We start from the raw sequence: 13576 nt of genomic DNA on the forward strand, positions 1-13576 counted from the left end.
CTATTAGGAACTTCTTCCTTACTTGGAGTGTTTCTGGATAACACTGATCCCATGGACCGCAGGCAGCAAGCAGAAGGCTTGACAGGGAAGCAAGTCCTTCCCTCTCTCCCCCACTGCATCACTTGTCGCTCCCAGTTCCTGCAGTCAATCACCTTCATCCACCATCACCCTTCTCTGGGCACACCCCCAATCCTCTCACCCTCTGGTCTTTCTTGAAGGTGAGGCCATATTTCCTGGGCACTGGCCATTTTTTTCTCCACTAAAGCAGCCAAGAATGACTTTAGAGAGCTTCTGGCTGCTGTGCTATTAAACCATTGGTTCAAAAACGGGGGTACCTGGGTGGCTCGGTTGGTTTAGCTTCCAACTTTGGCTCAAGTCATGATCTCACTGTTTGTATGTTCGAAACCCGATGTCAGGCCCTGTGCTGACAGCTCGGAGCCTGGATGGAGCCTGCTTCAGATTCTGTGTCTCCCTCTCTCTCTGCCCCTCCCCAGCTTGTGCTCTGTCTCTTTCTCTCGCTCTCTCAAAAATAAAAAAACATTACAAGTTTGGTTTAGGGGGATGCCTGGGTGGCTCAGTTGGTTGAGCGTCCAACTTCAGCTCAGGTTATGATCTCGCAGTCTGAGAGTTCGAGCCCTGCATCGAGCTCTGTGCTGACAGCTCAGAGTCTGGAGCCTGCTTTGGATTCTGTGTCTCCCTCTCTTTCTGCCCCACCCCCTGCTTGTGCTCTGTCTTTCTCTGTCTCTCAAAAATAAATAAACGTTAAAAAAAATTTTTTTTTAATTTGGTTTAGGGAATAGCTACTACACTTAAAAAAAGAAGAGTCAGGCACTTAACCAAATGAGCCACCCAGGTGCCCCACAAGGTTAAAGATTCTAGAAGGGAGTGAAGTATAGGTACAGTTCTGACAAAGGCCCACTAAGTCCTGAGTGATACAAGAAAAACCTATGACTAAGTGATATGTAGGAGGGGGTTCCAGGGGTTGAGAGTTCAGAGGCCATGCCATGAAAAAGCCCACAATTCAGTGCTAAACTAGGTGTCCTGAAGGGAGAAACAATCAAGTGTAGGCAGAGAAGAGCTAGGAGGTAGGATGTGGAGGCCAAGTTTAAACAAGCCCAGCTTGCTCATTTGCCAACTGGTCCTGTATTGGGTACCAGCCTTCAGAAAGGTGTGAAGCTATAGTAGTAAATGACAGACTAAGGCTCAGGGAGTTCTGAAAAGGGGGGAGGGGAAGGCATCCTAAGTCCAGGCTAAATTCAAGGGCAGGACATGCATGGACTAACTGCAGGTACGGAGTCCAGGACTTAAAATTTCTGGATCTTGGGGCGCCTGGGTGGCGCAGTCGGTTAAGCGTCCGACTTCAGCCAGGTCACGATCTCGCGGTCCGTGAGTTCGAGCCCCGCGTCAGGCTCTGGGCTGATGGCTCGGAGCCTGGAGCCTGTTTCCGATTCTGTGTCTCCCTCTCTCTCTGCCCCTCCCCCGTTCATGCTCTGTCTCTCTCTGTCCCAAAAATAAATAAAAAAAAAAAAAAAAAAAAAAAATTTCTGGATCTGCTCTTAGTGGCCAGAATTCTGGTTAGCATGAGACTGGTGTCCCATTTGAAACTGTAAGACAGAGGAGAGAAGGACTGTTTTTCCCTCTAAGACACAGCATCATTCATCTGGGCAAAAAAAACATGGTAACCTATGATATTCCTGAGGTCCCAGGTACAACGGAAGTGAAGAGGCACAAGAAAAGAAGGATGAAAAAGGGGGAGAAGATGAACACGTCCAATGGTCAAAATTAAAGACAGCGGACGGCAAAGGTGGCCTGGTTCCCATTAAGAGAATCCCTCCCACTGGGGTTTTGTCAAAAGCTTCAGAATGACAAGAGTAGAAGAGTAGAATGTTCCTTTAAGAACTGCTTTACCAAGCTAAGTTCCTTGGGGCTTAACCAACTACATCATAACATAAAATGCCAAGCAGAATGAAAAGCACACCACCTTTGAATGTCGAATGTCTCCGGGAGGGATAGCGTTTACTAGGCTTCCGCTCAAAGGTGCTGGTTCTCCGTAACCTGGCCCCATGTGTGGCTTGATACTCTGTCCGCCCACTGGAAAGTAAATATTTTATTGCATGTTACCAGTGTCAGAATATCAGTACATTATACATATTTGGAAGCGCACTTCTGTTTTCAAAAGCTCCAATGTAAATTTCAACTTATCGTGAACTCGTTTGGTAAAGACACACACTAAATTTAGCCTTCCATTTAGCAATAAAATCACCTCTGCCAAATCCAAGCTGTATGACAGGGGCAGATATTTCCACGAAGAGACAAAGTCCGCAATTTAGGTACCAGTCACTTGGCTGCACAAACCAGGCAGGTCCAAGTACTTGCCACATCTGACTGAGCGCACAATGATTCACAAATCAAATAACCTTTCATAACACACATTACGTAGACATTTAAGTCTTTTAAAATGCTGTTACCGGTGACCTCTTAACTAAACCCTGGCTTTCCTTACTATGCCAGGGGAATCATTACTTCTTTCACCAAGGCTTTCTGGGTTTTAAGCAAGGTAGCTTCCGGGAAGTATGCTGTTTTTATCTGATTGATCACTGCTTCATTCCGGCCCTACTCTCGGTTGATGATTTATCACACGGAAGGGGACACTTGCCACCTGCTCTAAGTGCCTCCAAGGGGCAACCTTGTCTCCAAACTCCCCTTCCTTCTTCTGGAGGGTGCCTGGTCTGGACCAAATCCTGGGGGAGTTTCCTCCAAGGATGGAAAAGTCTGCCTTGGCAACCACCCCAACAGCCATTTCCTTGCACGGTAGATAAATCTGAAAAGAGCACATCTTTTGGCATATGAAAGGGCATTCAAGGACATGCCATGTGTGGGCAGAGGTTATGAAACCATGTGAAATTTTAGAGCTTATAACAGTGATTCTCAGATCTGTAAACAGGCCTCAGAAATCAACCCTGGGAGGGCACTTAAAATGCACATTCCCAGGCCTTATTCATGAATGCACATGGGTGCACCCATTGATTCTGATTACAAGGGTCCCAGATGAGGTCATAAATCCCCGTTTTTAATAAAACCCCAAGGAGGTTTCACGTCTCTTGAAAGACATGGCCTTACAATCGTTAAGTAAAAATATGTGAACAATTAAATTCTCCATGTTTTCAAGGTCTCTTCAGATTCCAATATCTACCGAGCCTATCCGGGATCCCCTGCACACACATGGGAGGACATCTGCTCTCATTCTTAATCATCGACACATTTCTTGATGCCGGCACACGAAAGGCAAGAGAGGAGGGGTTGGAACAGAAGCCCCAGATCGTCTGGGGTTGACTCGCAGCTCTGCCACTTACTGTGACGCTGGGCAGATTGTGTAACCCCTCAGCCCTGGCTTCCTCATCTGTACAGTGGAGATAGTCAGAGGACCTAGCTCATTAAGTCTGCAGGGAGGATTATACACGGGTTCATGAAAAGCTCTAGCACAGCTTGTGTTCTACGTCTGCCTCACCCACTACGGCAGCCACCCACCTCACGTGCACTGAGCACTTGATGTGTGGTGAGTGAGACAGAGGAACCACATTTTAAAATTTACTTAATATTAATCTCAATGGCCACACTATCTACTGTTTGAGATGGCATAGGTCCAGCTACATGTCAGCTATTAACAATTTTGTTATTAGCCCCATTTTATCAATGAGGGCACGGAGGCTGAAACAGCTCCGGGGGCTCAACCAAAGGTCAGATCTTACGAAAGAAGCAGGAACAGGACACCCGACTCAAGCCTCCGGACACACAGATCCATTCACAAAAAGCATCACTGCTGCCCTCCTTCGAAACACGGCATCCACGTTGTAGAAACCAGTGCCCACCTGAATCTGAAGCGAGACCCCAGCCGGATGAAGTCTGATCTGTTCGATTTGCTATTCCCCGGCGTCCGCAGGCGGAAGAAGGCGTGATGCTCGACCGCACATTTCCAGAGGTGCTTACAGGTCCTGGCGCTGTCCAGCCGGAAGACAAACGTGTGCTCTTGCTCCCGTCCCTTTGAGGGGAAGCACAAGGTTCGCGTCTCAGTGGGGGCCAGGAACATCAGTGAAGGATTATTTGCAGCAAGGAGGACAGCCAGGAGCGAGGCTTACCTGATCATCATCCTCCACTACCACCAATGTCAATTTGCTCTTTTTAAAATCCATCTTGGTAATTTTTGGCCTGGTCAGAGAGAAAACATTTTAAAAGTACAATCCGCAGGAAAACTATCTACACAAACAGCAGTTTTCCTTTCTACTTTTTAAGCTTAGATTTGCTACAGAAATCATTCACTCATTCAAGCGTGATTATCCAGAAGTCAGTGCTACTGCCAAACACCCGCAAGTACGGGAGCATGGTGTGTTTTTAAAGCAAATCTCGGGGTTGCAAATATCCCTCAATAATCATCCATCACATAGAATTCCACCACAAAATAGGAAAAGACATTTTTAATATTAGACAAAACTAAATTACCAAAAGAATAAGCCTATTTTGTTAGCTCCTTCAAAGATTAATATGCCTGTCGGGGTCAGTCCAAGAGAATATTCACAGCCATCTCTTCCCTACAAATAAACGAAGTGACAATCGGTAGAGGGTTCTAACAGGTCGTCACAGAGCAGAATGCAAAACAGTTTCCTCACCACGTTACTTTGTTTGCACATAGTTTACGCATGGCTCAGTCACAGCGAAACCCAAGAAACCCCATTACTTAAACGCACACGGTTCTTACCCTGACAACGTGCATGTCTACCCCATACATTTCCAGCCACTTCGCTTTATTCAGATAGGACAGTTCCGCCTGGGCAGGGCTCTTTCCCCTTAGAAAAACCAATGGAAATACATGTAAACTGCAGCTCGTACACCCACAGAATTCTGAAGGGCACAGCCACATTCAGGGATCCTCTGTAGCAATTAAAAGAATGAGGGACACCAATTTATGTTAACAGGAAAAGACCTCCATGGACAGACTGTTCATTGAATAGAAAGAGGACAGCAGTGCTTACAACGTGGACACTTACAGAAACCATTTTTGTGCATGGACGCGGGTATGTGCTGTATATGCAAAGCAGGAAAGCTGGAAAGACGCACCACTGACTGCCAACAACGATGGCCCGCAGCGAGGACAGTGGGTGTGTGGGCACAGGGTGTGGGCCCTGTGACTCTACACCCACATATTCCTCTACTGTTTGGATGTGGCACAAGACTGGGCTAACATCACTTTCCAGTTTCAAAAAAGTCATTATGTCCCTCAGAAGGGCCAAGGGACAAGAGGAAACCGCGCTAAGTTTCTGCGTCCAAGAATGACTTGGATCGGGCAGAGTTTGGGAAGGTGGGCTGGGAGGGAGGAAAGGCAGCACTGGTAATCGAGGCAGAAACCTGTCAGCCTAGGATGACCCCGGGGAGGAGGAAGGAAGAGCCAGCATATAACGGACAAGGCTTGATTTAGCTCTGGTGACCACATGTCCAGAAACAGAACCTCTACAACACATGGTCTCAAATACGAGTGTCCCTGTAAGGGACAACAGGGCATATTTCTAAAGGGTCCACTCTAGAAGATTCAGGCACAGGGAATGTGCCAAGGCGGAGCCTCCTCACTCTCTCCAGGAGGCCAGGAGAGCAGCAGTGTCCTTGACAGTAATGAGCAAATCAGGACCAGGCTCTGCCATTCAGAGGGAAACGGGACTAGGCTTTGGTCCTTACTGTACATCTTGGGAAAGACAGACGTCGTGTGGGCCTTTGGAAAACCAGGACTGAGACACAGGCAAGAAGTGAAGAGTTGGAGCTACAGTTTTACGGTCTTCGACAGAGCGATTCTACTGGCACATCTGAGTCCGACAGACGCTGACACATCACAAAATAAATATATCAGAACGCTAGACGGTAGCATCAAGGTACCTGCACTCTTTCCATCTCTGGAAGATATCAAATTCCATCGCTTCTGTCTGATTTGGAATGAACCGAAACTCAGACACAAGCTCTGGCGTGTGTTCTGGAAGCTCACACTCCCCCAGCTCCGCTGCGAGTTTCATAAAAGGGAGGAAAACAGGAGACATTGAATGCTTTCAGTTATTGCTGCAACCAGGTCCAAAGGCAGTTGGCACGATTACAGAGCACAGGTACCCCCACATGCAGAACTCCCTGCTTTCAGGAGGGCTCAACTCCCACCTGGTGCCCCCACATGTACGTTCAGAACCCCCAAGAATCATCCCAATGCCCTCCCTGTCGGGCAAAACACCATTATCTTAGTTATTACCGTCTTTCTCTCCACTATTCCCCCATACCCAAGGAGGCCCAGATTATATTTCCCCCACGAAGTGGTCGAGCCCAGATCTGCAATAAAAGGCAATTGCAGGGAATGAGGACCTGCCCAGAAACATCTAACAGGGCTCTCGCTACGGGTGGGTCAGAGCAGCACTCTGAGTCTGCAGTGCTAGAGAGGACCAATCAAGAATTCAGTGCATGTAGAATCTAGGGGAAAATATGCCAGGAGGGAGAGGGAAGGAGGGAGGGGGGAGGGAGGGAAGGAAGGAGGGGGTGGGGGAGGGGGGGACAAGGCTGCAGGAGCAGCTGCGGCAACTCAGCCAGAACAGGGAAGAAGACGAAGACGGCTGTGCAGAGAGGAGCAGCCACGTGAGCAGTCTCCGCAAAAAGGCCCCAAGTGTCCCACACGCTAGCTGCTCTCTGGCCGAGGACCCCACAGAATGAAGGGCCCAGGACATAGGGGGCCCCGTGCCTCCAAGGCACAGATGAGAAAATCCACTCTCCCCACCCGGGACCCCCACCCCTGCAGCTCCAGGGAACAGACCCCAGAACGGAAAGGAACCCTCCAGAGGTTTCTCTAATACCCTGCCACACAAAGCCTGGTCCAGCATCAGCACCATCTGGGAGCCTGTTCGTAACGCAGACTTTGAGGCTCCACTGCAGACCTCCTGAAGCAAAACCTGCCTTCTCACCAGATGCCCAGCTGACTGGCACACAGGCAGCTTTGAAAAGCACGGATCTACAACACTGGTTTTCCAACTTACGTTGGAAATGTAAGGCTCGCTAAAACACACACTGTGGCACCCCACCCTCCAAGATTCTGATCCCACAGGTCTGGAATAAGGCCTGAGAATCTGCATTTCTAACAAGCTCCCAGATGCTGCTGCTACAGCTGACCCAGGAACACACTTTGAGAAACACTGCTTAACACAAGAAATCCTACAACTGATTGGCCAGCGTGTGTTGCTAATAGCAACTCACTAAGTACCCAGCAGCCTTTTCTAATCCCAGAACCCAGCTTCCAGGAGGGACTCCAAGTAGCTTGCAGAAGCGGATGAAACTTTTTTGTCCATACAGACAAAGCAACTACCCAACTCAGCGGGGTGGTGGGAGGGCTGTAAGAGGCGATGCCTGACACAGGGTGGGGATCTGTTGAGTGCTTCCTCACCTGACCCAAGCCCTCCATTTGCAAGTCTCAAGTGGACAGCCCCCCGAAGACCACCAGGGTGGCCTGGGTCAGGGCGTGCAGCTACTTAGTACCTTGGGCAAAGTCACAGATGAAGATTCTGCTCTAGAAATATTCACCCAGAGAAGGTAAAAGGGCTGGGCTCCCAAGGCCGCCACTGACCAATAACCAAGAGCTCACCCTGAAACCAGAGACGTGGCGAGGCTAGAGGGGCAGTCTGGGGAGAGATCTCCTTCACATGAACCACCCTTCTGCTGCACCCGTGGGCCAAAGTGAGGCAACAAATCCCTGGGGTGAGCAGTGTGTCTGGCGAGACCACTGACATCATCAAGCACAGGAAGGAGAAGCCAGACAGTGATAAGATTTCCCCGAGACCGGGAAAGGGGGCCAGTATCCTCCTCACTGTTCCTGGATTACAACAGGCCCAAGCGATGCCTGTACATCGATTCTGAGATAGCACGCCTGCCTTCCAAGAGGCAGAACGACACTTCTCTGCCTGAGTTCTGGCCGTGGAGGGAGCAGAGGGTGGCAGTCACAGCTCAGACACAGGAAGGCCGGAATCCCCACTCTGCTGTACACTCTCTGTGCGACCTGGGCAAGCCACTTAACCACTCTCCGTCTCTGATGCCCCATCGGTAAAATGAGAGCTGCTGCAAGGATGAAAGAAGATCGTGTCCTGTTCTCCTCACTCTCATTCTTTTTGCCTGGATTCACCTTCAAATCTATCATAAAACTAGTCCCCAAAAGGGCACCGCCTTCACTCGGGGCCGCAACTCTGGAGGGGCACCATTAATTTAAGGACGATCACAGCAAGAACATGTCTTCAAGGCTCAAGTAAGGGAGGAAACACACCCTCCATTTTACTGAAAGCTGAGATGCTCCAGTGATCTCGATGTTCTGACACAAGCTGGCTCCACTGTGATTCAACTAGAAAGTAGGCTGTGGAACTTTCCGATGGGATGTGGGGAGAAGAGGCCACGGAGGGACAATGTAACAAGAACTTCCCCACTTGTTCCTCACTTCAGACTTTTCATTTGTACTTGAGATAATGACTGCATCTTAAATTACACGATGTTGTAGTTCCAACTCAAAGGGGTAATTTCCCCAAGAAAGGCTCACAGATAGCTGATCTCATTCACATCTGCCTTGGCCCTGGAGCAAGGCAAATGGTTCTACCAGAGCTGGACTTGGTGAGCGTGGTGATGCCTTCATCACACAGCGGGAAGTGGGGCAGCGGATGGGAGTGGGGAAGGATGGTGATATATGTGCCTTATGCTCTAGTCGTTCAGGACCAGTGATCGATGGCCCCAGGTCTGACAGGGATGTGACTTCATCCCATTTAACCACAACCTGATGTCTACTGCTGGGCCACCAAGCCAAAGGGTATAACCTCCTGGAGCCTCAGAAACTCTAGAGTGGATGCTGCTTGGCCAGCTGATGAGATCTGTACCTGGCCAAAATGGAGAGCAGACTTCCATGTTCCCCAAGCCGTTACAGATCCCTATAGCACTTACCACAAGGACTGTTGAATCAGGAAAATGTAGATGTGAAGCACTTAGCATTGTATTTGGCACAGATATTTAGAGATGACAAGACTGTCACCTCTACCACCTATGGTTTCAGACCTCATGGGCAGGCTCCCCCTTCAACCAAAGTCTTTGAAGGGCCTCTCCAACTCTAATGGATTCATTCTATACTTACTGAGCACCTACTATATGCAAGCCCCCATTAAAGAATAAGAATTAAAAAGTGACTAAGGAACAGAAGTGTCTTGCTGTCATTAAAAACCATCTTCATGACAAAATACAAGTACTAAAAATACAAAGTAGAAAATCATATTAAAAATTGTATATGACTGATCAGAATTACGTTTTAAAAACTGCATCCAACTCATAGAAACTCTGATTGTCTGCGGATGGCAGACAATGGCAGGATGGCAGGATGGTGGGTTCCTTCCTTCCTTCTACTTGTCTTGACTATTGTGCTGCTCTCCTGATACTCTATAATAAATGTGTACTGATTTCAGAATTTGAAGACTTAGATCAACTTTTAAAAATTGGGAAATACAAAAGTTGGAAGCCAAATCTTATGGTGTTCAAAATTAATTAGTAATTATGAATGAATACATCATAATTCATTATCCCAGAAAAACTGATGAACACACTGGTAAAATGAATCCACAACATATGCCTATGTGATGTACTGATAACATTCCTTATGTGCAGCTACACGTTAGTGTCTTCTTAATTAATGCTGAAGACTTCAGCAAGTGTTTCTTGTGCATTTTAAACTCAAATCCACCAGTGCATAATATGGAACAGTCAACACTGACAATCATGTAGGCAAACCTCCTACCATCTAACTCCTACCTATAAGCAGATGACTCCTTGTCAATGCTTGTGGCCTGACCTCTCTGATGGAGCCAGATCTGCATGCTCAAGAAGCTACCAGAGGTCCCACTGGCGCCTCTCAGCCAAGAGATCCTACGTAGATGATCTCCCCCCTTGCAGCCAATTCTTCTAACCATTTGTGGCTCCTGTCACTCACTCTTGGGAGCTATCTATGACTCTTGCCTGACTCCTCTCTCAACAGCAATGTGTAATGACCAGGCCCTTCTCTTGTACCACTAATGTTGTTCTTTTGGTGTGTGTGTGTGTGTGTGTGTGTGTGTGTGTGTGTACCCTCTGCCCTAGAGAGTTTCCTTTTATTACTGCAACACCTTCTTACTGCACCCCCAGCCCCGGTCCTGGTCCAGTCCTACCTCCCCATCACACCCAGTGGGGCCTTTCTAAATGCACACCTGACCAGGTCTGCCTCCCTCTTGAGAGCCTTCAAAGTCCTAATGCTGACAGCATGGTCATGCTCTTTAAATAGGGTTCAAGGTTGTCCACTTATCCAGGTTCTTGAACTTCCACCCTCCAGCACCATTTGACTACCAGTACCCCTCTGCACTTCTCTACTTTTTGTCTTGATTCCTTCATTTGTTTTCATCCACTCCTCCCCCGAAGGGCCTTAGTCTTCCAAGCCTCCTGCAAGGATTCCTGAGGGAACTGCACTGTACCCTGGATGTGGTTTTGCCACATCCTCATGGGACCCGAAGCCACTTGGGGACGGAGGCCATACTGTATTTATTTATACCCCCAAAGTAGGGTACTGTGCCTGGTACACAGGATAATCAATTGCTGAAACGAGAGCATAACATTAAAATGCTAATTACCACTAAAGAACAATGTACCTTGTAGACAGAGAGCAGCTAATTCCACAGCCGTTTCATATGGGCATTTCAGTCTTGGAAAAAAGAGAGGAAATGAACTCCATATATGAACTTTTAATACTCATAAGCATACAAAATATCATCAGAGTCGTTTTTCAAAAGGTAGTGCTATTTAGGTAATGATTTTTCTCGGTGGTTTCTATTTCTGCTGTCCACATTAAAGAATGCAAACAAGCTGATTTCCACTCCCTATTTCCCAAAGTCAATTCTCACCATAGAGCAAAACGATACAATCTAAGTATAGTTTCTATCAACTCTGTGGGCAATTTTACTGAATTTGGCAAGAATGGGGAAGTTTGGGAAATAGAATGAAAAGCCTTCCCTCTGCCTTAGGATTTTGAAACTTACTTGATAGAGTACATGCGCCTTTTCAAGCTGTCTGAACTCTTTCTTGAAACCAGGTCATAATGTTAAAAATAAACAGACAGACACAATATCTAATACTGCCAGGACAGCTGGATACACTCAAGCGTTCTAATAAGTATAACTGAGGCGTAGCCACAGAGGCGTATTACCACGCCTCCGATCACTGATCTCATTCATACTTGATATTACAAATTCAGTTAGAAAAATAATAATGACACACATTGGTACAGCACTTCATAGTTTTTAAAGCCTTTTCAAATATACTATCAAATTTGGTCAATGCATGGACTTTATGAACCGCTAAGGTAAGTGCTCCCCCATCCCCCATTTTAGAGACGAGGAACTCAGTGACCAAGTGTCTTGCTCAAGGTCACCCAGCTGGGAGCAGGCAGTGCTGGGACCAGAACGCCATCATGCCTGGAAGTACCGTCAATCTGGCCGAAGCGCGTGTAAACTGCAAAGTACTGTATAAATGTAAGACGTCGCCATTAATATTTTTCCAAACTGAAGACAATTACTGGAATTAAGAGGCCTTTAGTACGAGGAGCACAGTATGCAGAGAGAAAGAGAGAAAGATAAAAATACACACACACTCATAATACACACACTGAGATTTGTACTGCATGGCTGAATAAGGCAAATGTATACACTGTACAATCTACTTGTGCTGTCATATAGATTCCACTAAGGTTTTGAAAGCCTACGTGCGATTCAGAGTTTGCAAATTCGGAAATCACTTTTCAAATTTCTTTCAGGTTGTATTCAAAATCAAAATGTGTTCTCATCAACGTCAGGTATCGCTTTTTAGACTCGGCAGAGTCTTCATTTTTCACGTAATAGAAAATAGTCGATACGTATGCTGAGAAATGACACAACTGTGAAGGCTATGACCACTGAAATTTTGTATCTTTAAAATAAATACTGCACGCGAGACCAACCACGTCAATGCCAATGCTTCCTGGGCTCAACAATCACTGTCGCCAGAGGCCTGGTATTGAAAAACCATTTTTAAGAGGGGGAGAAGGAAATGAGATGAGATGTCTAAACCTCCTATCAGAATCAAAACGTAACCTCTTTACGTTGCTTAAATGCAGATGGTGATGAATGAGACTTCTGACTCTCCAAATACTTGTAAGTGTATACATACTAATAACGTATCTTGCTTGCAAATACGACAAAAGCCATTATGAATGGGGCAGTGATGTGATCAGGGAGAGAAGTATTCCCAAATGCACATCACTTAAGATATTCAATGCTCTTGGAAATGCTTCAAGCCATAGAGTAATCATTTAAAATAAGATGATGATGACAGCGATACAAGGATTAGACTCACTTTACAATGCCTGGTGTACTTTTTTTGAATTTTGAAAAGGGAACAAGGGTAAAAGAGTTAAAACAACAACAACAACAACAGTGATTTAGAAATACACTATGATCTATCCCGGGTTAAGAGTTAGAACAAAAACATACTTACTTTCCTGAAAGAATGTCATGCCTGAGTTGTAAAACAAACAGGTACCTGACAAACATACAGAAAAGTCAACAGAGGCGTACTCTTTTCCAACCGCTTCCAATCCCCAACTTCCCATCACAAATCCCGCCCCGCGCACAGCCCAGAATTCTGCATTGTAACAAGGAGTCCGAATCAAATGAGGACGTTGGTGGAAGCATCTCCTCCTGAGTCTCTAGGAAGACATCCCAGAACCTAGCTAGGCAGGTGAGTGCATGTACAGGGTTCGCAAGATACTTGGGGGATGGAACATGAAACACACTCTACAGTCCAATGATGGCCTCGGCAGCACCCTTGGAGCTTGAGAAGAGAGCTCAAACGCAGGCATGCAACGTGTCCAATCAGACAGACAGGGAGGAGCCACTGGACTTGGCCCTCAGCCAGTCCCACCAGCAGATTCCGGGAAGAGCGCAGCTGCTGGTATCAGAAAGTTTACAGCTGACCGTAGTTAGCAACTGCTTGAGGCTTTTTTCTGATGCAGGTTAACTGCACGCGCGCACACACGCATGCAAAACAAAAATCCTGGAACTGGGCTGCAGCGGGTTATGGGGTAATGAGAAATGGGGAGAGGAGGCAGCAAATAACACAAGTGGAGTTCACCTAAGTAAAAAAAAAAAATTTAAGTGTTTTTGCTTAACTGTTTTTTTTTTTCTTTTTTACCAGGAGGACGTGGGCAACAGAGCCACTTATAGTGCTTTGTAAAAGCCAAAGCTACCCACGCTCTGCTCCATACCTATGGAATCAGTCTTACATGCAAGAGTGGTCCCCAGGAATGTGATTTACTCAAAAGCTTCCTAGGTGTTTCTGATTCACACAACCCTGGTTAAGAATCAATAGCTTGGATGATGGCTAGAAGGAGCACGTTTCATAAAGGACTCTGAAGAGGAACTCTAGAATAATCTACTTGAACTTTGAAAACAATGCAGATAGTCACTCTCTGTTGGAATGGATACAG

General features: G+C 46.7%; 1 protein-coding gene across 12 annotated transcripts in view; it reads right to left on the reverse strand.

Moving 5' to 3' along the window:
- Positions 1 to 13576, reverse strand: part of EPB41L4B (erythrocyte membrane protein band 4.1 like 4B) — a 129758-nt gene that overhangs the window by 63691 nt on the left and 52491 nt on the right. For all 12 annotated transcript variants that reach the window (XM_060609080.3, XM_060609079.3, XM_060609084.3 and 9 more), the window contains 8 exons: positions 12586 to 12630; positions 10707 to 10759; positions 5920 to 6040; positions 4754 to 4841; positions 4498 to 4586; positions 4137 to 4206; positions 3870 to 4039; positions 1982 to 2091 (listed from right to left, as the gene is read on the reverse strand). In XM_060609080.3, the coding sequence (XP_060465063.1) occupies positions 1982 to 2091; positions 3870 to 4039; positions 4137 to 4206; positions 4498 to 4586; positions 4754 to 4841; positions 5920 to 6040; positions 10707 to 10759; positions 12586 to 12630 (746 nt within the window). The remainder of the gene's footprint in view (positions 1 to 1981; positions 2092 to 3869; positions 4040 to 4136; positions 4207 to 4497; positions 4587 to 4753; positions 4842 to 5919; positions 6041 to 10706; positions 10760 to 12585; positions 12631 to 13576) is intronic.

This window comes from Panthera onca, chromosome D4 (assembly GCF_046562875.1).
Source record: "Panthera onca isolate mPanOnc1 chromosome D4, mPanOnc1 haplotype 2, whole genome shotgun sequence".
Taxonomy (NCBI): Eukaryota; Metazoa; Chordata; class Mammalia; order Carnivora; family Felidae; genus Panthera; species Panthera onca.